The sequence below is a fragment of the Crocodylus siamensis genome, chromosome 2 (genome assembly GCF_052110815.1).
Source record: "Crocodylus siamensis isolate JL-2025a chromosome 2, ASM5211081v1, whole genome shotgun sequence".
Taxonomy (NCBI): Eukaryota; Metazoa; Chordata; order Crocodylia; family Crocodylidae; genus Crocodylus; species Crocodylus siamensis.
Window position 1 is genome coordinate 193,367,196 of NC_143396.1, and position 26,445 is coordinate 193,393,640.

The window sequence follows — 26,445 nt, forward strand, 5'->3', positions numbered from 1 at the left end:
GAGTCCTTTAAATCTACTACAGCTATCTTAAAGGCTAAATATTACCTGGAAATGCAGATATTTCTTCTAATAGAAAACAGTATAGAGCATTCCAAAACAGGCTTCCTTATTTTGAGATCTAGGCAACGTAATTTATTCTCTTCCACTGATGCACTTTGCACTGAATCATCCAAGAAAGTGTCCTCGTTTTTAAAGATAAATTTGGGGTTTAGTTAGCTGTGGGTGGGATGTGTCATAGTTTCGTAGTAACTAGGGTCAGGAGGGACCTGAATAGATCATCTAGTCTGACCCCCTGCCACAGACAGGAATGAATGCTGGTTTCACAAGAACCCAGACAGGTGATCATCCAACCTCCTCTTGAATTTGCCCACGATAGGGGTGGCGACCACTTCCCTCGGAAGTTGGTTCCAGATTTTGGCCACCCTAACTGTAAAAAAAATTGCCTTCTGATCTCAAACCTAAACCTATTCTCCGTCAGCTTATTACCATTGTTCCTTGTCACCCCAGGTGGTGCTGGGGAGAAAAGGGCTCTACCTATTTGCTGTTGATCTCCCCTGATGAATTTGTAGGCAGCCACCAGGTCCCCTTCCCCCCCCGCCCCCCCCCCCAGCCTCCTCTTGCTGAGGCTAAACAAGTTCAGGTCCCTCAGTCTCTCCTCGTAGGGCCTGTCCTGCTGCCCTCTCACCAAGTGGGTGGCCCTCCTCTGAACCCTCTCCAGGCTGGCCACATCCCTTTTGAAGTGTGGCACCCAGTACTGGATGCAGTACTCCAACTGTGGTCTAAGCAAAGTCGCAAAGAGGGGGAGTATCACCTCTCTGGACCAGCTTGAAATGCACCTTTGGATGTGTGACAAGGTATGACTGGCCTTGCTGGCTGCGGTCTGGCATTGGCAGCTCATGTTCATCTTGGAGTCAATAATGACTCCAAGATCCTGTTCCACCTCTGTGCTTTCAAGAGGGGAACTCCCCAGCCTGTATGTATGCTGTGGATTCCTTCTCCCAAGGTGCAGCACCCTGCATTTGTCTACGTTGAACCCCATCCTATTCTTGTCTGCCCACTTTTGTAGTCTGTCTAAATCTAGTTACAGCCTCTCTCTCCCTTCAAGTGTGTCCACTTCACCCCACATCTTAGTGTCATCAGAAAACTTGGACAGCATGCTTTCCACCCCCTCATCCAAGTCGCTGATGAAGATGTTTAACATGTGGGCCCAAGAACCAAGCCCTGGGGTACCCCACTGCTCACATCTTGCCAGTTTGAGTACACCCATCCACCACTACTTTCTGGGTGTGCCCTATCAGCCAATTTTTTACCCATCCAACTGTGTAGGCATCAGTGCCACAGTCACTTAATTTATTGATGAGGATGTAGTCAAAGGCCTTCTTAAAGTCTAGAAAGACTACGTCCACGGCGACACCGTCATCCAAGGATTTAGTTACTTGGTCATAAAAGGCAACCAGGTTGGTCAGGCAGGACCTGCCTTTGATGAACCCATGCTGATTGTTCCTGAGCATGATCTCCCCTGCTGGCCCCCCACAGATGTGCTCCTTGATGATTCTCTCCAAGATCTTCCTGAGCACCAAGCAGAGACTTCCAGGCCTATAGTTACCTGGGTCCTCCCTCCTCCCTTTCTTGAAAATTGGGACCACATTAGCCAGTTTCCAATCCCCTAGCACCTGGTCAGATGACCACAAATGCTCATACGGCTGAGCCAAGAGCTCCGCAATGACCCCTGCCAGCTCCCTCAACACCCTCAGGTGGAGGGCATCTGGACCTGCAGGTTTAAAAATGTCGAGCTCTTCCAGAAGATCCCTAACTACATCTGCACTGACTGAATGCCTGACAGTTGTCCCCGAGATTGTCCCTACCTCTGGTAGGTGGGATGTCCTGGTCCCTGCTCAAGAAAACAGAGGAAATAAACTGTTAAAAATATCAGCTTTCTTGTCTGGCGTAGCCACAAGATTACCATTTGCATCTTGCAGGGGCCCTACATTGCCTGGTGCCCTCTTCTTGCTCCTAATGTGCTTGAAAAAGAACTTTTTTGTTGTTCTTAATCCTGGACTCTAGCCTGAGTTCCATCTCTGCCTCGGCCTTGCTAATAGCTCTCCTATACTCACAGGCCGAGGAGGAGTACTCCTCCTTGTGATAGCTCCTCCCTTCCACTGGTTGTACACCCCCCTTTTTGTCCTCAGGCATTCCTGAATGCCCTTGTTGAGTACTGAGTGCTGAGTTTCTGAGTACTCTTACCCTGCTTGCTTCTCTCGGGGACTGTTATCCTTTGGGCCTGGAGGATCGCCCCCCTTAAGGTATGACCATCCCTCGTGGACTCCCATCTCCTCTACCTTCTGGGCCCTCAGTGCCTCCCCCACTGGGCTCCTAAGATCATTGAAGTTGGCCTTTCTGAAGTCAAGGGCATTAGCCTTAGTGTAAGCCCTTGACACCCTGCAGGTGATGATCGCTATTGCCCAGGTGGTCAAGGACCTGCAGTCCCCTCACCAGGTCATCTCCCATGGCCAGGACCAGGTCCAGCAAGGCGTTACCTCTAGTGGGGCTGTCAGAAACAGTTTTATAACTGAATTGTCTGAAACAGTGTTATGTAGACTAAAATTTTCCTATTGTTTGCATTTGTGTTCATGTACATACCTGTAAGTGTATATTATTCCAGGACAGATTTTATATTTTCAGCAAGTTGCATGCTAATTTTCCAAACTTGTAGTTTTAAAAGTAAATCTGTTAGGGGAATCAAATTTTAAGTGCAGTAAAGAAATACCTTTAACAGAAAACACATCCTACATATAGAACAATATTAAAATATTTAAAGCTGATTTTTTTTTCCTTTTCTTTTCTGTTTTTAAAAAAAAAACAATGTGTATGTGCTACAGAAAATTCTGGAGTTGTAGATATTTTTTTTTATTCTTTAAAACAGCATGGCAGCAGCATGACGTACAGGAACTATGCAGAGTTATGTTTGATGCTTTGGAGCAGAAATGGAAGCAAACAGAGCAGGTAACCTGAAGCTTTTGTGCATGTGACAAGTTTAATGTGCTTTTCAGGGAAATGATGTTGGAGGAATGTGGTTTAGCTTTAGTTTCTCAACCTATCTTGCAAAGTAATTGAAAGTTTGCCACTGCCATCATTTTGTGTCTCATCTCTGGCAGCATTTAGCTTATTGAATGCTGAAGTGTATGACTTTTTAGGTCTGATTATTGACCTTAGTCCTTCAATGTAAAGCTAAATGTTCCACGGTTTAAATAGTCCAAAATAAATTAGATTCTTGGGCTTGATTTGCATTTCAGAAACCCAGTATGATTGACCAGTTGAAGATTTTCTCTTCCATGGGTCCCCATTAAGCCTCATAACTGACTGGCAGCTGGTTCCCACTGTGGTGCTTTACTTGAAAGCAGGGTGTGGCCAGGACGTTTCTACAATGTAGCAGCTCAGCATGGAATACCACAACTAAGAAGCTGTAAACACTTCAGTTACCCCATACGATACAGGGCACCTTCTCTCCCTTCACCCATTAAATATTAGCCATCTAAAATTGGGGCATGCATCTTAAGCAAGGAAACAGATTTCTGTGCTGGAGTAGAGACATAGGGATGCTGGGATGCCTGTCAAGGGCGGTTCTCTGTTCCTGTCCTGTGGAGCAGGGGAAGGTAGAATCAACTCTTGAGGATAGCTCCCCTGCCAGCTGATGCCCAATCAAAAGCCAGAGGTTAACAGTCTTGCAGCCACTGCCAAATGGGCAATAGCTTTTAGCTGAGCACTCTTCTTGAATGTAAATGAGGTCCTAGAACTGTAATCCTTAAGCACTAAGAAATACTGTTGTAAAACCAGCCTTTTTGGTTCACATATCACCACTAAAAATGTAGTGAAGTGAATTAATGAAGTGTTGAGCTCCTATTCTATTAGTATCCACACCACAGTTTGGTGGCTTCTACTTTTGACAACTGTTTTATTGAATAGAAAGTAGGAACCATTTTAATAGATCAAGGATACTCATGGACATAAATGTTTCTTGAAGTGTGCAGCTGTGAGTGTGAAATGTATTTAATTTTTTAATAGTATGTCCATCAGTGTTGTGTTAATGAGAAATATTGTCAGTTGAAGAAAACTACTTGGTTTTTTTTTTTTTAAATGTTTTAGTTATATCAAAATATCTGTTTTAGGCGGATCTCATAAATCAACTGTATCAAGGCAAACTGAAGGACTATGTAAGATGTCTGGAATGTGGCTACGAGAGCTGGAGAATCGACACTTACTTGGATATTCCTTTGGTCATCCGGCCTTATGGCTCCAACCAGGCATTTGCTAGCGTGGTGTGTACTCTTATGCTGACTGCTAGTGTATCTATATCCACATAGAACACAATGCAACAGTGGTATAATTTCTTACCTGGTAAGTATCATCCTAGATACTCTATCTTGGGGTGTTCGTCTTTGTGCAGTGAACCAGCTAGCAAGTTCTAGAAAATCTTTATTTATTTATTTATTTTACCCTTCAATAAGTCCTACTGGTGCATGTATATGGGGAGGGAAAAGGCAACTATACTGCTTCGTGATTATATTATTTTTCCTAACTGGAATTTTCAGCATTTACCTTAGGTTTCTTTTGTGAAATCATTTGCTGTTACTTTGGGTGCTTTTTTTTATTAGTACTTTTTAGATTTTCTTATCACTGTTGAAAGTTTTAGTAAAAGAGGAAAGCTACATAATGGACTTTATTTTTAGTTTTATCTCTATCTGCTATTATATTTTGAGAAAAAAAGGGTACTGAAATAACCTATACTCTTAGCAACTCCTGAAATGCTAATGATACAAAATTCCATTGTTTGCTTCCATTTTATTTTACTGTTTGTGCACCAGCATTGCTGATGTTGGCAGGCAAAGGTAGAATTGTTAAGGTATACTTTTTAATTGCCTCCCTTCTACAAGGAAAGCAATTTGTGTTATTTCAAACTAGTATTGTGGACAGGATAATTAAAATAACGGAGATGAGCCAAAATACATTCTCCAGAATTTAGTTTGATTAGTACAAAAGTCATGTTGGGTAAACTGTTTCCCAATATTTATTTACATTTCTTTTTAAATTTAGTGATTTCCAATGTGTATTTAATGCAGCACTATTTTAAAATATTAATATATAACTGTTTCCTTTACTTAACAAAGGAATTACAATTTTCATTTTAGTCAGTGTAGCTTCAGTTATAGGGCACTTGACATTTTAAAACATCAAATAAAGTCTTTAGAAGTGGTAGGGTAAGAATACCACCCATCATGTAATTTACAGACAGGGTGCAAGTGAGAATAGTCTTCTGAATGCCTTTAATTTTGATGGACATCAAAGTATTTCAGATATTTTTTACCTCTTTCCACCTACCTGGAGCTGTTTTTTAAGTTGCAAATTCATCATATTCCTGAGCTTACTATTTTTAAATAGATGGCTTCCTCTTTCACATTTTTAAGGTTATAGTTTTACAACTATGTCAGTAAAACAATGGATTTTGCTTTTTTGCATTTTTATTGATTCAGTGAGTTTTAAATAACATGGTTAAAAAACTTCGATTACATTTTAATTCTACTTTTTTATAGAGTGGTGTACTTGTCTCAGATTATTCTGAAATTATTTTCTTTGGTAGAGAAGTCTACAACAAAATATTATGAAGTTTTAAAATTTGCACATGTATATAAAGATACAGGAAGCTTGCACAATTAGGTCTTTAATATCAGACTAGTTTATTGTCTGGTATTTCTCTTGTTAATCATTGTTTGCTGAATTTCAGTATTTATATGACAAGGTAAACTAGTTTTAAGTCTTTGTTAGAGAGAGTTACATGTTGCAGTTATTGATGCTTCATTTATTTGAGTTATCTTGTAATTCTTTAACTATGTAGTTGATTCTCCTCCTCTGTATTTGCCTTATCCATAGTGGATGTTATTTTAGCTTTATAGTCTTCAGCAGTGAGGAGATATGGAGGATACTTGCTTTTGGAGAAGGGAAAAATCGCCTGTTTCTAAATGGAATTCTCTGAAGGTAGTATCCTCCATTGATCCATAGCTAATTGTTTTAGTAGGTTTAGGTGAATGGGTATGAAAAAAGTGTTAACACATGCGCTAATAGGGCTTGTAGAAGGGAATATAAGACTTTTTAGATCTTGCTAGTCAGCTCCTGAGGGAACTTGCAGCAGGCGACGCAACCCAAGATAGGGGATCTAAGGAGGATACTACCTTCAAAGAACTCTAGTTAGAGGTAAGTGATTTTCCATTACTTTCTAAAAAGAGAGGATGGATGAACAAGTTTATAAAATACTTGGCATACTGTATATTTCCTTAAGTTAATTATGCTACTGTGTGCAATTGTGTCCTATTGAGCTATTTTCAATATAGGAAATTTCATGCATTAAATTTTTATAAGCAGGTAGTGCTTGAGAACTTCAAAGAAGTATGCTTCTTTTTCACTGTTTTTTCTAAACAGAATAGAATTTAAGCCTTCTTTCTAAAATAATCAATTTGATATTCTCCTTAAATTTTACAATTTGAGGAAGCTTTCATTTTCTTTTAGTGTTTCCCTTTTTTTTTTCCTTTAGTTCATGTCATGTAGTGTAGCTTTAACATCATTAGTCCATGTTCAGGACATCAGACTTTCAGAGCATGCTATAATGCCATGAGAGTACTAGTTTAATAACTAAGCTCTGTTCAAGTGCTTCATTTAAAAAGAAAAAAAAACCAACCCAACCAATACATTTTATTAGGAGTTGCCATAGAGCCATTTCTTGAAGCTTCAGATTTGAGGTAATGAGCTATATAGTCATTAATCCTATTTAGATCCTAAAGAAAAGCCATGGAAAACATTAAGGTCTTTTATATTCACATCTTTGTTTTTTTAATTACAACTGCCTTTTGTGTTGGCTGTCTCAAAAGAACTAGACAGTTAAATTTATCTTGTTCAAATAGAATAGGTATAGAAATAGTATAAAATGTGGTATTAAAGTTGAACTACTGTCTAAATTCTAGAGGTATCATAGGTTTTCACCTGTACCGCTAGGGCTAAGTACAGACATTCAGGAGGTTAAAGCGGTTTCAGAATGGCCGCCCAATTTAAACTTAGCTCATCCCAGTGTTGACTGTACACGTACAGACCTGGTCTCAATAAACAGCAGCCACTCTAAACCTGTAACTGAACAGAAGTTTTATATACACAAACCAGTCTAAAAATTGCCGTACCAGCTTTAAGATAAACTGGATCTATGTAGTATGAAACTCGTTCAATTTAGGTGAAACTAGTGCATGGAACTTCTGTCCCCTTCCCTTCTGCAGCCCTGGAGCTGGGAAAACCCAGCCACTGGCCCCAGTCCTGGGGCAGCTCTTTTTACTCCCCCTTTCCCCAGCACTGGTCTGTTTTGCACTCCCCCCCCCCCCCCCCCCCGGCCCCTTGTTGCTCCTCAACCCCCATCCCACTGCTCCAGGTGCACCCACTTTCATCAGCGTTTGCTGCCACCTCTCATCCACCCTTCATAGGTCATGCCTCTCCTCCCCCTACACAGGTTACACCTGCTCCCCTCTCCCCGCCTCATTCTCCAGTTGACCCCTGATCACCTCCAGCCTGCTGGACCCCAGTGCCTCATCTAGCCCCTCCCCCATCCTGCCTTTCTTATCAGGCAGCTATTTTTAATCGATTTAACCTCCCCCTAATGCCCAAATGTCTGTATTTAGCCCAAAAGAAAATATAAGCCTCTTTGGTGCTTCATCAGCTGGCCCAGTTATGAAATGAATTGAGGGTCAGCAGATTGCTGTAGGAATTATTGGTGTGCAGGACCTTTCTGGATATTGACTTTCCACTGAAGATTCAAGGATATCATGAGTAGGCCTTTCCTTCTGTAGACAATAGAGTCAGACTGTCAGCTTACTTTGCACAAACAGCTCTCCAGTTTTAGTGATACTACCATTACTGGCCTGACTTGGATTTTAAAAGAAGTTACCTGAAAATTGAAAAATAAGTGTCATATTAACTTTTGTTTTTGTTTTGTTTTGTTTTTTGCACAAGTTCCCATTCTATCTTTTAATTTGGCAGTCTTGTTGTTGCTTTAATTGCTAGTGTAGTTTTGAGGGATGAATTAGCAAATGTACTTTGCATCAATTCAGCAGAATCTTACAAGCTAGATGGAATTTTTATTAATTATAGATTGGCTTACCATCCCAAATTTGCTATTGGCATTTTCAGGGGAAGTTTTATTACATTTCTGTTTTCCATCCATACTAAAACTTTTTCTAGAAGATTCTACCCAGAGTCCATGTTTTTTAAAAATGCGTCTTTACAGTAATCTCAGAGTACCTATCAGACCTATATGATAATGAATTTTTGTGAAAAATGAGAGTGTATTCCAAATGCCATTCTACAGCCAGGCAGTAACTAGTTTGGTTTATTGCAGTAGGTTTTAATATGTTACAGCTTACATTCATTCTTTTTATAAAAGAACAGGCAGAATTAGTTTGGAATGAAATTAGACTGCTTAAACTTTTTAAAACATTCTTGATTTCAATGATGATTAATTTACAGTGGGGATGTTTAAATGTTTCAAATGCACGCTTGCTATGAGATTGGATAATAATACATTCAGTCTCCTCATGGATAAAATCTTGCTCTTAAAGTATAGTTGCTGAAAGTAGGGCTCACATGATATTATCCACATGGTGGATGAGAGCCTAAGTTTATACCAATGGTTAATTCATTTTTCAGAGTAAACATATTCTAATTATAAGAGCGAATGGGGCCTGGCATGGTGCAGGCACTAAGGCACATGGTTGACAGCCCAGCGGTTGCAGGTTCAAGGCCATAGCTGAAGTGGTCATGATGTGGTGTGTCAGATTCCAACAAATTGGTGAATTCCATTAAATACTTTGTCACAAGGACACAGAAAGGAAAAGAAAGGATAAGAGATTGATCAATGCAATACTAATTGCAATTGAGAATATGTATGTTAACCAGCAGGGTAATTTGACATAGATATAGTAAAAAATTGTTAGTCTTGGAAAAATTAATAGATTATGCCTAAGGGATGGCAGCATATAATATTTCCACGTATAAGTGAAATGTTGGAAATGGTACCTAAAAGTATTAAAATAGTGCAGGAATTAAAATTACAGTAAGTTATAGGTCAAGCACAACTCACTATTTCTCTGGTAAGCAATTAAATCATTTAATGATGCATTATCTTTCATAATATTTCATTCAGTTTTTGGAGGTCCATAGGAGCATCACCTGTTTTTTCCATACATAAAAATATATTACAGTATGGTACTTGTCGACTTGCACGTAGCACCGAGTCTGCATATACTTTACATAACCACTTCTGTCCATCATTCACGTCATTTATTTGTTGAAGAATGAATTGCAATGATTTTCTTTTATTTTATGAGTATATTTTTATAGAAGCTGTTGCTTGTATCTTTCATAAACTATAGTAATTTCTGGAATGAAACAGTACCACAGAAACATTTATGGTAGCTTATGAAGAAGGTTTATAAGAACACTGGCTGGCATTTATTTCATAAGGGGCACCTTTGCAAGCCATAATTGTTTTGTCTTCTAAGTTTGGTATTTTCCATGTTGGCTGTTGACTTGTTCACTTTCATTTAAATTGCTCTGATTATTAAAACTTTTAGTCAGTGTTCAGAAGTCTAGTTGTCAGAACACAGTGGTCTCTCGTAAATCTAAATTTATAGTTTACTTACCATCTACATATTTTTGTTTATATTTGGAATATAGCTTGCTGCATTTCAATAAATAATTTCTCAGTACATTAATATTTTTGTTGCCTTTAGGTTAAAGGTAACTATTTTAACTTCTGCAATATGTAGGAAGTACATTGGTACACAGTCAGTTTACTCAAAGGGCTTTACAAATGTTTGGCGTATCTTGAAACCCTACCTTCTTCAGGCTTGGGATTCTTTTAGGCTTGGTCAGAGGTAAATTATTTTTTCTCTTGGTTTAGGTACAAAAATAGTGAAGCATGATAATTACTTATTTTCTCTGTGCTCTCTTTCTGAAGTTTGGCACATTTTTCATTTGTTAGGCATCTGTGGTCTATAGAATAGTCTTTTTGTAGAGTCTCTTCTCTTACAACAATAACAGAACTTTTGCTCATATGGAAAAGCAGGGGCTGTAAAACCTTTGTTTTGTTATTTGTTCTTAGTGCTTCCCTGAGTTCTCAGAAAGAAAAGGAGGGAGAAGGGATGAATTGGAGGCTTTTTGAAGACCTTCCCATATCCTTGATCTCCTCCCAAACTGGGATCCATCAAACAACATGATTTAGATAGTAATCTTATAAGCTCTGTGCCAGCCATTTTGCAATTGGTGAGTCTATTCTGCCCACTAAGCCCCGCTCTTATATTTATTCAGACTTTAGGGAACAGCTGTGGTTTATCACAGACAATGACTTTCAAGGCATCATTTATGTTTATTTGACCCTCTGCTCTTTCAAAATAAGAATCTCATTAACGTGCCAGTGATATTCTATTTTAACCTCCACAGGTGAACAGATAACTCCCAAGTACCATCTGGAGTTCATGAACCCAGGCTGGCAGCTTGCAAGCTAATTGGGTTAAAAGTTTTAGCATTATATAACTTTGGGTAAAATTTTTCATTGAATTAAGAGAAGAAAAATATATTTTTTTTCACAAGTGGATTTTGTTTCCACAAGTTTCTTTACTAGTATGTACAGTTTGTTCCCATTATTTCACTGATGAAAACAATGTTGAGAAGAGCAGAAAAATGACCAGTTGGTTATATTTAATTGTTCCTTACTACTCAGAAAAGCTAGATGAAATCACTAAACTCTATATAAAAGGTTTAATAAAAGATCTTGCATGCAGCTGTTGGAGGACATAATTTATTATTATTTTCAGTTTGTAACCTCATAGTTGTGTGCTAATAAACTGAATATATTCTTGCAAGATGGTGTTTATATTCTTCATTACACTGGAACAAACAGTGATGTTTCCATACATTTAAAAGAAATAACAGATTTTTTTTCAAAAGAAGCTTTAGAGTTCCCTTGTGAATTGATAGACAACCAATTTCAATAACAGCATTGAAGAGCCAAAATATTCCTTTTCTTCATTTTATGTTCTGCATAAGGTGATGCATGTCAGAAGAAACTACTAATCCTGAAGGGATATACCTCTTCTTAAATTCTGGGAGAATGGAAATGGGGCTATCTGGTTGGCCAAAGCAGAATAAAGAAGATCAATTTTTCAGCAACTGATTGAACAGAAGTGGTTAAATGTGATGTGCAAGACGATAGGAATATATTTCATTGTAGATTGTATGCATAATCAGGACTTGGTGGACCTATACAATGCTGAATGAAATATGATAATTAACAGTAATAATTTGTCACTTATGATTTGACTGCTTACCCTGGGGTTGGGCAGAAAAGTTGGCTTCCCTTGATGTTTTCCCCTTTTTTTTGACTTTGTTTTCTAGACTTTAAATCATCTTTGATTATGAATATTAATTATAGCAATATATCTGTGTAATTACAATCAGATCATAAACTTAATGTGTTAGATTACACAAGTACAAAGTAAACATTCTTAAAAAGAAGGCAAAATACTTTTTTTTTATTAGGAGGAAGCTCTACATGCGTTTATTCAGCCTGAGATCCTTGATGGTCCCAATCAGTATTTCTGTGAACGCTGTAAGAAGAAATGTGATGCCAGGAAGGTAACTACATGAAATTTATGGGGAAAAACCATTTACCTATGTTATAAATAAAGAAATACACATTGATCTTGTTTGTTTGGATTTTTTTATATAGGGGTTACGATTTTTGCATTTTCCATACCTGCTAACCTTACAGCTGAAGAGATTTGACTTTGATTATACCACTATGCATAGGATTAAACTGAATGACCGTATGACTTTTCCTGAAGAGCTAGATATGGGTTCATTCATTGATGTTGAAGATGAGGTAAATATGTACATAGTCTCTTTCTCAGAAAAGGTTTTTCCCTGATTTCTCTAAAACCCCATGTTCATAGGAGAAACTAACTAAATATGAGTTCCTGCATTGTTTATAAAATTATCTGATTTTTCTAAACTGCTAACTGTCCCAAACCTGCTTCAATTACTAAGCAGCTGATCATTTCTGAAAGTCAGACCATGACTCAAAGCACCTTAAGGATATCGTATTTTAAATGTGTATATCTAATTTTTTTCAAAATCTGAAAATGATACTGAAGTTAGAAGCGAGCACAAGCCAACTGCAGAAACTTCCTCAGCCTGACGAGGGTTTTTAAATCCAAAAGCTTGCTTTTAAAATTTTTTTCCAACTATTTAAGTTGGTCTAATAAAAGAAATCGGATTCACCCAAAGAACCTTGTCTGCCTATGTCCTTAAACCAACATGGCTACAACCTACACCACCGAAGATAGAATGTATTTACACGGTTAGTCTGCCAGCAAGTATGTAAGCTACCTCATTTAAGTTACAGTTCGGCTACCTCTTTCTCTTTTTCTTAACACTTGAGAATAGTGCACTGACAGCATAATTCACAGTATGTAAGGAATTTTCATGGTTTTTTGCACCTTTAAATTCCACCGCCTTTATTTTGTGCTAGTAAAACCCATGTCCTCTTCGCTGAGGAAGACTATGGTTTTTGATAAATGAACTTAGAGCATAAAGTAAGATCAGATGGACTTTCATGGGCATGTGGACTTTCATGTTTATAAGTTAGCTATTCCTGTGGTTCCTTTTTTTTCCTCTTCCAAATTTAGAACAGAAAACAACAACAAACATATACCTGCTAAATATTACAGCGTAAAGATCAAATATTCTATATTTGTCTTGGGATATCAAGTTTTCATGGCTTACCCGGTGCCTGAGTACTGTATCTTAAATTATACTTTCTTTTCTTACCATCCTCACAAATATATTATAGATATGAATTGAGTACTTTGAATATACGGTGATATCCAAATTTGAAGGCGTGGAGGTACTATAAGACTTTAAAAATGCCTGCTTACTTTTAAAATGTTCTTTGTATCAGAGCATGCTGTTGTACCAAATCACTGTCTATCAAGTAAAGTTTATTAATAATTTTTTGTAAAAAATAAATAATAAATATTTTTATAAGTGGATCAACATCTAACTATTTTATATCAGTATAGTAAACAGCATTCATAAACTGACTTAATATTCCTAAATCGGTTGCTTCATATTTATAACTTATATGTAACAAAGTTGACTGAACAAATTTTAAAAATTGTATCTAAATAACTAACCAAACCTAATCTGGCAAAGTAAAATTTACCTGAGCTGCTTTTTTTGCAGTGTTTTTAAACTCTTATATTCAAGTAATGCTAAATGTGTCTAAAAAAATTTCTTTAGGAAGGTGTATTTACTAGTCGTCATGAGAATGACCTCTTTCCATAAAGAATTTGCAGACTTATATAACTACAAGAAGACACTTTCTGACGTTACTACAGAAATTTTTTCTCCATAGTAAAAACACATAGTGATTGATCCTTGAATGCAAGTAACAATTGAGACTTCTTTGAACTGTCTCCTACCAGTCAATTAACACTTGTTACAGCAGGATCTGATGGATGATTGGAATACATCTTATTCCGTTTTAGTGGTTAGTTTAAAGGAATAGGTTAAAGGAAAGAGTTCTAGTTATTCAGTGTACACTTTTATTTCAAAATAAATGACAATATTAATTTTGAGAATTAGAATGGAGTATTAACAGAGTGGCTAAAACTTTTTTTTTTTTGCATGCAAGTTGTATCTGTTTTAGGTTTGGGTAGTAATTTTGCATAATTTGAATTTCTTTTAGTCTGCAATTCCTTAAATGTTTAAAAGGCATCAGTGAATGCATTGTACCAGAATGAGACAAGAACCATCAATAAGATTTACATTTGAAAGGTGCCTCACCTAAATTGTAATGCTTAAATTAAAACAGAATTGTTGTTTTGAGATCTTTTTCCTTTGTTTTTCTTACAGTTGCTCTTTCCTCAGGTGATGGGATTTCTGGATTTGGATTTTTGTCAGTAAATTATCAATATTGGATTTTCCATAGTTTACAATGGTTTCAGTCTTTTGGAATGTGTGTAGTTTAAAACTCAATGGAATACAGCTTTCCAGAGTCCATGAAAAGATGGTTCTTGCAGAACCTGGGTCATTCCCTGTAAAAAAGGAAGAAGCTGAAATCTGTTTCACTTTACCACATGATGGTCTAACCTCAGTTTTCAGTAGCAAAGTTGATAATGTGCTATATTTTAAGGCTGTGCGAAGTTTCAGTCACTGATTTGAATAAAAAAAGATTCAGCCCATTCTGGTGGCCGAATCTCCGAATTGAATCAGGAGACCCATTAATCTCTCTGAATCAAATTAGAAGCCTCCGATCAGAGAGATTTGGAGAGATTCATCGATTCAGCCATAGACACAGCATTTTATGTTTCTCTGTGTAGTACCTCTAGGTACCAGGCATGGCTTGTGAACACCAAGATGGTAGGGCAGATGGAGCATCCCATGGGAGCACATGGGGGCTCCTCTGCGTGCTCAGCAGCAGACCCAGAAGTGGGCCAGAAGTACTTCCGGTCCTCTTCCAGGTCCACAGTGGAGCATGCAGGGTGGGGGAGCCCTGGCCCTCAGCTCAGTGACTGGTGCCTCCTGAGTCTGGGGGTGCAGCTGTGGTCCCTCCATGATTAAACACTGAGCTGGGTGGGGGGGTGGGGCACAGAGAGGGATTTTGAGAGGGGGGGAGGCATTTTTCAGCTGCTTTTGTTCTGGCAAAAAGCATTCATGTAAAAGATGGTTCTTCCTTATAACCAGTGAATTCTTGTTGAAGTAGATTATCAAATCTGTGGCAGGTTTATATTTTGCAAGTATCTTATAGCACAGAGGGCTAGTGAAGAATTATTTTGAAAAGCTACAGAGATTCTCACAGCTGGCAGAATACTGGGAAATTGAGAGAGACCAGAAATCAGAGATGGTATTATTCTGATGCACCACCACCATGTAAGCGCATAACTTTCTTCTGAAATGCTTTTGATGCAAGACCAAGAGTGTGTAAATTATTTTGGCATCAGTGTCTCAGAATGTATAGTCTTACTGCTTTTCTTAATGCCTCCCCCCTCTCTCAAAAAATCCACTCGGATTTTGCTGAGTGATCCTCCCATGAGATATCCAGGTAACTGAAGTCACCCATGACAACCATGGTCCTGGAGCATGTGGCCTCACCCAGTTCCCAGGCGAACTCCTGGTCAAGCTCTTGACTTTGGGTGGGAGGTCTGTAGTAGGTTCCCACCATTGTGTCCCCTGTGCCATGTTCCCCATGGATTTTAACCCAGAGGGTCTCCAGTCATCCATCCTGGTCGCCAACATCAGCTAGCAGGGATGTCTAGCTTTCCTTAACAGAGAGACCCCCTCCCCCCTCACGTTCCTGTGAGACAGTCCATCTGCTCCACCATCTCAGTGTTCACAAGCCTGGTACCTCTAGGTACATAGAAAAAACATATAAAGCTGTGTGTACAGCCAAGTAGCTGATTCTCTGAACCAGAATCGAATCTTCAGATTCAGATTTGGCTGAATCGAATTGGGACAGCGATCCAAATCAGTGAATCAAATGACTGTCCCCTGAATCAGGCCGAATCAAATACTGTCTGCTTCACACACCCCTACTACATTTCTTCTAGGCTATGTTAAGACATCGGTGTAGCTTAACTTTTTATGATCGTGAGGATTGCAAAGTTTGTTACAGTTGTAAATAGCTCCGCTTCATGTTTGCCATGTGTAAAACATGGACAATATTCAGTTCTTCACAGATCTGAGACTACTTTGATTGATTATAAAATGTTCTATAGATGACAGATGCTAAGAATGTGGAGTAGTTATTTTGTTAATTCATTGTCATCTCATGATATCTGCATGCAAATTTTTAGCCGGTTATATAAAATTAATATTTATGGTTTATTTTTAAGAAGTCTCCTCAAACAGAGAGTTGCACTGATAGTGGAGCAGAGAATGAAGGCAGTTGTCACAGTGATCAAATGAGCAATGATTTCTCAAATGATGATGGAGTTGATGAAGGAATCTGCCTTGAAACCAATAGCGGTGCAGAAAGAATTTCAAAAGTTGGCAGTGAAAAGGTATATTAGAGTATATAAATAAGAACATTCAATTTTAGTATGTTCCTCAAATGGGGGGGGGGTGTTGTTGGGGTTTTTTTAAGGTTGATTCTCTTTTAAAAGTTCAAATGCATAAAACCACAGTATGGCAAGAAGTCCAAAGGACTTGTCGATCCTTCTAGAATGAGAGAATTTCCCAGATGTTGATTTTTGGTTTCAGCTGCTTTTGTTCTGGCAAAAAGCATTCATGTAAAAAGATGGTTCTTCCTTATAACCAGTGAATTCTTGTTGAGGTAGATTATCAAATCTGTGGCAGGTTTATATTTTGCAAGTATCTTATAGCACAGAGGGCTAGTGAAGAATTATTTTGAAAAGCTACAGAGATTTTCACAGCTGGCAGAATACTGGGAAATTGAGAGAGACCAGAAATTGATCGGAGATGGTATTATTCTGATGCACCACCACCATGTAAGCGCATAACTTTCTTCTGAAATGCTTTTGATGCAAGACCAAGAGTGTGTAAAGTATTTTGGCATCAGTGTCTCAGAATGTATAGTCTTACTGCTTTTCTTAATGCCTCCCCCCTCCCCCAACCTGGTACACGAGTAAATGACATACATTTCAGAGAATGGAGATCTTGTGTCAAATAGGCTAAAATAGGTCAGTCAGGTGTTCCGTGCCCTCTGGAAGACACTGGTTCCCTTCTAGTTTGCACAGTCTGAGTATAAGGCATAGTTGTATGCCTTCATGCTTTACTTTGCGCATGTACATCCTGGTTTATACATGGTAACTAGTCTTGTATGGACTGCGACTTAATTCCAAAATGCAACTTGTTTGTTGCTTGGATTGCACCCACAACCAGCTTGTAAACTAGTGGTGAATGGTGATGAATACTTATAAGTTGATAAACTAATGGCAAATAACACCACATAAACATTCTGCATAGTAATGAAGGCTGCATAAATTATTTTATTAAGCTATAATTACATATACTATGGTAGTACTCAGATGATCCACCCAGATCAGAACCGTGATGGAATTCATATTAACATGGTAAAAGACAACAAAAACGACAAGTAAAATAATTCTGTTTTATTATAATGAACATCAGTCACAGCACAGTTTTATATAGTTGTTTCATAGTGCGTTGTATGAAGCAAAGCAGAAATAAGTTAAAGGCTAAGCTTCAAGGAGGATTTTGTAGTAGGTATGTATTTTTATATTAAACTTCTTATCCATAATAAGAGGAAGCAAGAGTGGACTTGAGAGGGGGAAATGGACAAAAGACTAATGACCAGTAAGCAAAGGCATATCTCTTATTGTTCTTGATAGTCCGGTAGTGTCTTGGAGCTGACAGAGCATGGGTTTTAAAGCTGTGAAAGACCTTAAATGCAAGATAAGCAACATGCATTTCATGCAATAAAGGAGGAGCCCAAAAAGTATTTAGAGAGAGAGGGGTTCAATAGTTATAGCAGCAAATCAGAAAGATTGTCTTAGCAGTGGGGTTTTGGAGAGAGAGATTGCAATTGGCAAAGACAGATTGGTAATAGGATGGGGGATGGTTGAACCAAGCATCTTTCCAAGACTAGATCTTGCAGTATCATCAAAGCCATCTCTTTAACAGTGTGTGCTGGTAACCAGCACAGTGTTAACCTTACACTATTATGCAGAAGGAACTGTTTGTATAGTTCTTAAAACAATTTTCTGAGTAGTTTCTTAGAATGATATTGCAAACTCCATTTTTCATATTGATTTTTTTCTTTTTCTTTTTTTTTTTTCTTTTTTTCCTTTCTTCCCCAGAATTCTTTATTGTATGAACTCTTTTCTGTTATGGTCCATTCGGGAAGTGCTGCTGGTGGCCATTACTATGCCTGTATAAAGTCCTTTAGTGATGATCAGTGGTACAGCTTCAATGATCAGCATGTTAGCAAGGTAAAATAATATTTTAATTTTCTTGTCCTCAAATGAAAAAGGTAGTTTGTAGTATTTAATGAGGTTACATATTTTCAGTTTTGAAGTGATGGTGCACAAACTTGGAGCTGCTTATTTGTTATCACCTGACATTAGCTTCTCATCTTTTCCTCCCCTTTTTGTTTGGGTATAATTTTATTACTATATATAATTATTATAATTATATTATTATTATTATTATAATTAATATATTCTTAACTTGAACTTTGCTTTTAAACTTGTTTTTAAAAAGTTCAGATGGAGTTATGTGTTGCTGCTTTTACATTAGCCAGCCTCCTATTTCCAGTGAATATTAGTTTAGAGTACAGATTTAATGCCTCCATTTTGTGAGGTGCTACTGTTTTCCTGTTGAGACAAGAAACATCATAATGTGATTCCCTGTTTTTTCTTTTCATTTTTTTTCTCTTTGCTTTTTGTATTGCAGTTGGAAGTAGTAATTCAAATCAAATGTCAAGAAAATAATGTTGGTGAATTCTCTGTGATAGCACACTACAGGTCTTTGTTTTCATCTCATTTTACATTACCGGTCATAAGGTCGCTTTGTCAGTTTGTCTGCTCCCCAGAGCAAGTCTGCTCTCTGCATCAGGGACAGTTATCAGTTAGTATAATGCATTAAGTTGACTGGAAGCAATCTTGCTATTCCTCAACAAATTTGGGATGTTAACGAACATGGGAAGAGACAAAGCTACCTAGCTTGGCAGCACAGTGAGATGGTACCATATTTTCTTGCATGCTCCCATATAAGACATGCACCTTGTTTTGGGAAGGCAGAATAAGGAAAAGAGAATCTTACCTGCCATAGCATGGGCTTGTAATGGCTGAATGCTGGCAGTATACAAGAAAGGCAGAGTCCCATGGTCAACACCACTTAACCTCTGGCTGCAGCTGGTCAGCTCAGAGTTTGAATGATGATGGAGTTGATGAAGGACTCTGCCTTGAAACAGATAGCTATGCAGAAAGAATTTCAAAAATTGATAGTGAGAAAATGTTGGAGCATGTGAAAAAGAACTTACAAATTATGTTCTCCAAATGCAGGGTTTTTTGCTTGGGCAGTGGCTGTGACAGAATTAAACATAAAGCTGATGACAGGACTCCATCTCTCCTGCAGCAGAAGGGAGCAGAGTCCTTTAGCCATTCCAGTGTCTCCATGCCTCCATTCCACCTTGGAATTTTTCTTCACCACTTGAAACATGCATGTCATTTCTGGAGGGTGAATTTGGGTGGAACGTGTGGTATGCGAGTAAAACCAGTTTGTAGGAAGACATATTATTACCTTAGTTATCAGGAGTGTGTGTGTGCGTGTGTGTATGACCCTAAACTTGCTCTTCCATTATCTTACTCTCCTCCCTCTTCTCTAAATTTCCATTCTAAAGAGAATTTAGCATACTTCAAGCTCATTCTTTTTTGTTCTTGAATGTAAAAGTTTCTTCCTGTAAAGCTTCAGATGATGGTTGTGCCCATCTGTCAAACGACATTACATTTAAGGGACAGGGCAGTGTGTTAAAAGAAGTTAGGTCTGTGATTATGTGCAAGCACTGTCAGCTTTGTCTCCTCTCTGCTTATATAAGGGAAGCTCCATGCTTTCTTAACAGTCATACTGGAAGGCTTCAGATGTTCAGGGCCTCTACAGCTATAAGTTATGGTTTCTGACTATCAGAAGAACTAAGATGTGAAATACTGATTCCACCAAAGGTGATAGCAAAACTATCAAACTGCTGCGTTTTCACACTTAAGCTCCTGAGATGAACTTAAGTAGTCGTACTTCTCAAATGATGCCTGTAGGCTGCTGGATGGCACTTTCTCCCTTTTAGTGTTTCCTTCCTGTCAAAATGCCAATAGGAGAAAGTTATTAAAATTAAATTAAGAGTTCACTGAAGATGTGATAGTGTTGTCAGTTTTTGTCATTTTGGAAAATCAGGATTTTTTTTAAAAAGGTGAGAAGCAAAGAAACGTAAATATCAGAATATTCAGGGGACAGGTGAAATTTATTGACTTGTATCAGTTCTGGAGAGTAATGTATCTGATCCTGGAAACTGGTGTATCTGCAGCTTCCCAAAGCCTCCAAGTGTCTTTAGGTATCTTGAGATTCTCACTGGACCAATTTTGTTTTCTATCCTATGGCCTAGTTTCAGGGGCTCTAACATGGCAATGTTATTGCTTACGTCTGCTTCTATGATAGAGAACATCTGGAAAAGGGGAGTTCATATGTATACACTACATAAAATTTGAAGTAACATGAAATCTGTTTTTGTAAAGCTGTACAGCTATGACACCATTTTAAATTAAAGAAAATTTGGACTAGGTATTGATTGAAAAAGTTTGTGCTCCTTTTTCTGAGAGTCTGTGTGATATTTACATTTTCCCACCTGCAGTTGTTTCCTAAAACATGGCCTTTCAACTCTTATCTAACAGGAAATTTGCTTTCTCGGATTTGAAACATGTATTTGAACCTTCTTCTACATTTTTAAAACCTGTTATAAAATTACAGAAGAATTTAATTAAGTTGAAATTTGTGTGGATATGGGACAAGATAAATGTCCAGTTTCTTACAACATTATGCAGTTAAGAAAGACACTTTCAAAAAAATTAAGAATTATATTTGTGTCAAGTATAAAAGCAAGATCCAAATCACTACTGGGTATGCAGCTATTTGCCATGTCTCCATTTAGAAACAAATGTGAATTGTTGTTTGACTGCAGTAAGTCAGTTTTCCTGAAGTAGGAAGTATAAGTTGATGGTTATTATGTAATGAATGTTTTCAAAATTATTTTTTTCCATTAGATAACCCAAGAAGACATTAAAAAGACATATGGTGGATCATCTGGAAGCAGAGGCTATTATTCCAGTGCTTTTGCTAGGTTAGTAATACACTACTGTTCATTCTTTTTTCAAAATTGGAATGTTCTAACCAACCTGAGTAGCCAGTATATTTTGATTGCCTCTTTATAGTAAAAAATAACATAGTTTATATCAAGTAGTTGTAAAACAGTTCTGGAGGGAAAATTTCAAATATTTTAGCAATACTAGGAATGCTGTAATTGAAAAAACATTGGGGATCATTTTATAGTTAATACAGGGGTGGGCAATTATTTTGGGTGGAGGGTTGCTTAATGAGTTTTAGTGAGCTATTGAGGGCTGCAAGGGTAGCCCCACCCCTTGACAGGTGCCCCGCTCCCTGCTTGCAATCTTAGGACCAGAAGTTCTGCCCCCTAGCCCCTGACCTTTGCTCCTGGAAGTCCCTCCCCTTGCCACTGGATGTATTGGGGGATGTCATCTTGGGACCAGAAAAAAGCAAATCACGGTGGCAGCAGGAGCAGGCAACAAGCACTTAAGGCACTTGTTCCCCGCGCAGGTGCTGCCACCCAGCAGCACATAGCTCCAGCCAGAGCTACATGTGGCAGCAAGGAACTCAGCCAGGCTGTCCTGCCTCTTTCGCACAGGTCTCCCCACAGTGCACACATAGCTTCTGGCACTTGTGCACCACCGGGAGAAGTCCTGTGTGCTGGATCCAGCTGTCTTCCCCACTCCCTGCCACCATGTGCAGGTCCTGGGACTGCTGGGAAGCAGGGGCCAGGGCAGGAAGACGGATGGCTCCAGCGTACAGGGCTTGCTCTGGTGATTCACGAGTGCTGGGAGCTGCACATGCGCACTGTGTGATAGAGGTGGGCTAGCCTGGCTGTGCTTCTTGCTGCCACATGCAGCTCTGGCCGGAGCTGCACACCACCAAGCAACAGCGTCTGCATGCACCACAAGGTCCCCGAGGGCTTGGCGACTGCTGCTGCCTCCATGGAGGAGTATGGAGGGGTTAGGGTTAGGGTTACACCCACACCCTCACACACACACACACACACACACACACACACACACACACACACCCTCACACACACACACACACACACACACACACACACACACTGTCCACCTGAGCTCCACATTCCCACCACCCCCACTGGGCACACGCTGTATGCTCCCATAGGCCCCAGCCTCATATTTCATGCCCCTGTCCAGCTGCAGCTCCCCTTCTCCTCCCTCCCCCCCGCTGCTTCCCTACGTGCTGCAGCAGAGAGACAAGGAGGAGCCAAGCAGGTCCCTCAGCGGCAGCAGCCCTGCCTGGCAGCTGTGCATGGTGGCTGAGCTGGGCCCTTCTGCCCACAAGGGTGGGAGCGAGGCACGTGGGTTGGGCGGAGTACAGTTCATTGGTGGGCACCCAGGGGCCAGATGAAATTGCCTAGCAGGCCTCATCTAGTCCAAAGGCCGTATTTTGCCTGCCCCTGAGTTAACGCACTATTGCACAATACCACAAATGTTCTTTATTGTTAAAAAGAACTTTTAATGAAAATATTGACTATGACTTCCAAGTCAGATACTGACTGCTCTTAAAAAAAAAAATATTTCCCCACTAGCTCCACGAATGCGTACATGCTTATATATAGACTGAAGGATCCAACAAGAAATGCAAGTAAGTGTGTTTTATAGTTCTCAACTATAAGTGTGTTGGTTTGTGGGGGGGGGGGTTGGCTTTTTTGCCCCTACTGGGTAGGAAGGCTAAGTGTAAATGAAGACCTACATGTTCCCTATATTAAGAATTTGAGTTTTAAGATGAGCTGAAGTAATGGGGTTTTTTTGGGGGGATGGGAATGGGGGCATTTTATTAGGCAAAATGGGAGTGTGGACTACATTTATGGTGCTTTACATTTAAGAGGCCACCACAGTATTTACGTAAAGTAGATATAGTAACGGAAAAAAAGTTTAAGGGAATAAGATACACATAAAAAATAGTGTCAGTATTGGAAAGTGTTATGTAATAATAAAAAAACCCTATTTTCCTGCACCAGCAATGATCACCTGAGTTGTTTATAATGCTAGATTGTTATGTTCTTTGGAGTAATCGCTTCTCGGCCTCTTGAAGGCTCAGACCGAGCGAAAACATTTATTTTTCTCACTTAATCCTTGTATGTACTAGAACACTAGGGGGAGCTGATGCAGCAAAAACTGAAAGCTCTGTTAGAAGAAAAGTTTGGTTTCAAACTACTGTCAAATAGTAGGAAAATGATACTATAGTGTTATTAGTTGATATTGGGGTTTTTCACCCCCCCCTTTCCTTCTTATAATCTACATAACATGATGCTGATAAAACCAGGCAGAATGACATTGAATCTTTCGAAGAGCTGGATAGAAATAGTGGGAATAGGACACAGATTAATTTTGGTTATTATTTCAAACTGGTTGTTTTAAAGAAAGATCTAGTGTCAACTTCTACAAAGGAAAGATCACCTAAGACTATTAAAGACTATTTAAAGTTCTTTAGAGACTCTGAGTAGCATTCAATTTAGCCCTACTTATATTAGTGATTTTTATTTTTATTTATAAAAGCATAATTGAGTACCTACTTTGAACTGTATCTGCCCTGACATTATAATTTTAAAAAATCAGGTACAGTGAATGGCACTCCCCAGTATAGCCAGAGGATTAAAAATACCTTAACCATACATAGAAAACCATAATCTGCATATTTCTTTTTTCTCTCCCTAATGACTAGTAGATCAAATAGCCCATTTTACCAGTGTAGCCTAGGGGAACCATGGCAAGCTAGTTCTAAAACTAAAGCTCCTTTATAGGGAGGGAACTGTTTGTTGCCAGGTTTCTTTTATTGCATGTATATTTTGGTAGCCCTTGCATCTCTCTGTGTAAGAATATTTTTTGCAGATTGTAATATAAATTAAAGTTTAAAACAAAAACACCCTATATCTCAGCATTTGGAGTATGACATAGGGATGAGAAGTGTTCTTGCTGGGAGCCAGGTTCCCAACCTTTTTGTCTGTTATAAATGAAAACCAGCACCTTGAATTCCACCTGGAAATCTTACTTGACAGGCAGTGCAGATTTTGATGTGCTAGTGTGATACACCTCCAACTTGCATTCTTTTCCTAATGCAAATTATAGTTGCCTACTTTGACACCATCAGGAAATGGGAATTATGTCAAGGCGACTAAACCAGTGGTTGTCAATCTTCTTAGACCCAAGGCATCCCTCAGAAAATGCTAGCTCGAAGTTTTCACTCCTTTTTTGACTACAAAAAAATGACAAGAGAACTTGGAAAGAACATAGCAGGTCAGAATGTTTTTGACAGTATGGATTCCTATGGGAAAAGTCAGGATTGATCTTTGTGAATTACGTGTTGGTATTTGCACACCAAACAGTGTTAATACTGAACGGCCTCCATAAGAAAATTTCATGGCACCCCAGAGCGCTATGGCACCGTCATTGAACTAAACCGTGTATAGCTTGCAGCCAAATCCTAATCAAAGAGGATAAGACGTTGCCTCTTCTTCTCCAGTTGTAGACAAAGAGGTGCTCCTGGCTGGGTGAAAGAATAGGAGGCCAAAATACCAAAGTTGGGTATCTGTATCACAAAAGGCAGTTTCATCTATTTGTGGATATGTGATTTACCTGCACATAGAGTTTAATTCCTTGCTGCTGTGTTTAAGTGATAAAGTGGACACATGCATGGGCCTGTAAAATCATTTCCATAGAATGCAAGAACCTGTTAATGATTAGGTCTTATGTAATACATTCTATCATTGGTAACTATTTTAGAAGGAAAGTGAGCAGTTATCATGGGTTAATTGTCCTGACCTTTTCCTGCTGGGTGAAATTTTTAAGTCAGTCCATTAAACATGCTTGAGAAGGAGTAAACAATCAAAGACACTGGTGGTAAAAGGCAAAAAATATTTTCAATCAACTTAACTGTGCTTATTTTACATATGTATTATAAATTTTGAGCCCTTTTAAGTGGATGTCCTCTATCTGACTCAGGAAGTGTACAGGCCAACAAGAGGTAAAGCACTGCTCGACCTCATACTGGCAATCGGGGATGACCTAATCAGCCACCTAACAATCGAAGGGAAGCAGGGTGACAGTGACCATGAGCTGATCACCTTCACCATCTGCTGTAAAGCTGGCAAGTCAGTCAGTAATACAGAAGTCCTTGACTTCAGAAAAGCTGACTTTAACAAACTAAGGACACTTGACAGTGAGGCCCTAAAGGGCCACAGCCCAAAGGGGAGGGGAGTTCAGGACGAGTGGTCGCTCCTCAAGGGGACAATTCTGGATATACAAGCAAAGTCCATCCCGTCTCAGAGGAAAGGCAGCAAAAGGGCACAGCAGCCCCCTTGGCTCTCCAGGTAATTGGCTGACCTCTTGCGTCTTGAAAGGAAGACCTACAAAGGATGGAGGACTGGAACCACCATCAAGGAGAACTACTCTGCTCTGGTCCAGACCTGCAGAGAGCAAATCAGGAAAGCCAAGGCTGTGATGGAACTTCAGCTAGCTACAAATATCAAGGACAATAAAAAGTCCTTTTTCAGATATGTGGGGAGCCAAAGGAAAAGCAAGGGCAACATTGGACCCCATCAAAGCTGACCTCATGAAGGAATATGTTGAGAGGCTGGATACCTTCAAGTCAGCTGGCCCTGACGGTTTACACCCAAGGGTACTTAAGGAGCTGGCTAGCATCATAGCTCAGCCCCTGGCACAGATCTTTGAGACCTCCTGGTGCTTTGGTGAAGTGCCTGAAGATTGGAAGAAGGCCAATGTCATCCCAGTCCTCAAGAAAGGGAGGAAACTAGATCCGGCAAACTACAGGCCCATCAGCCTGACCTCTATCCTGGGGAATGTCTTGGAAAAGGTTATCAAAGAGGCCATCCTTAACAGACTAGCTGATGGCAATATCCTAAGGGATACCCAGGATGGGTTTGTCTTGCTTGACCAGTCTCATTTCCTTTTACGACAAGATGACCTGTCACCTGGACAAGGGGGAAGAGATTGATGTCATATATCTTGATTTTAAAAAAAAGCCTTCAATCTGGTAGCCCATGATCACCTCTTGGCAAAACTGGCTAACTGCGGCCTCGACCTCACCACGATCCGCTGGCTGGGGAATTGGCTCCGTGGTAGGACCTAGAGGGTGGTGGTTGATGGAAGCCAATCGTCTTGGTGCATGGTCACCAGTGGGGTCCCTCAGGTCTCTGTCCTAGGGCCTATACTGTTTTAATATCTTCATCAATGATGTGGACATTGGTGTCAGAAGCAGACTGGCCAAGTTTGCTAACAACACCAAACTCTGGGTTAAAGCATCCATACCTGAGGATAGGAGGGTGATCCAGGCAGATCTTGACAGGCTCATGAAATGGGCAGATGAGAACCTGATGGTGTTCAACACGGAAAAATGCAAGGTTCTCCACCTTGGGGGAAAAAAAATCTGCAGCATGCTTATAGGCTCAGCAGTGCTACGCTGGTTAGCACTTCAGAGGAAAGGGACTTTCCTAAAGGGACCACCCTAGAGTTC

The 26,445-nt window shown here is 39.3% G+C and overlaps 1 protein-coding gene across 4 annotated transcripts in view; it reads left to right on the plus strand.

Annotated features, from left to right (window-relative positions):
• The window catches only part of USP47 (ubiquitin specific peptidase 47), a 105,672-nt gene that overhangs the window by 49,880 nt on the left and 29,347 nt on the right, over nt 1-26,445 (plus strand). For 3 of the 4 annotated variants that reach the window (XM_090032707.1, XM_090032704.1, XM_090032703.1), the window contains 8 exons: nt 2,924-3,003; nt 4,167-4,316; nt 11,626-11,721; nt 11,816-11,968; nt 15,981-16,148; nt 17,928-18,059; nt 20,880-20,956; nt 22,502-22,557. In XM_090032707.1, the coding sequence (XP_089888833.1) occupies nt 2,924-3,003; nt 4,167-4,316; nt 11,626-11,721; nt 11,816-11,968; nt 15,981-16,148; nt 17,928-18,059; nt 20,880-20,956; nt 22,502-22,557 (912 nt within the window). The remainder of the gene's footprint in view (nt 1-2,923; nt 3,004-4,166; nt 4,317-11,625; nt 11,722-11,815; nt 11,969-15,980; nt 16,149-17,927; nt 18,060-20,879; nt 20,957-22,501; nt 22,558-26,445) is intronic. The other variant, XM_090032706.1, reaches the window with a different exon arrangement.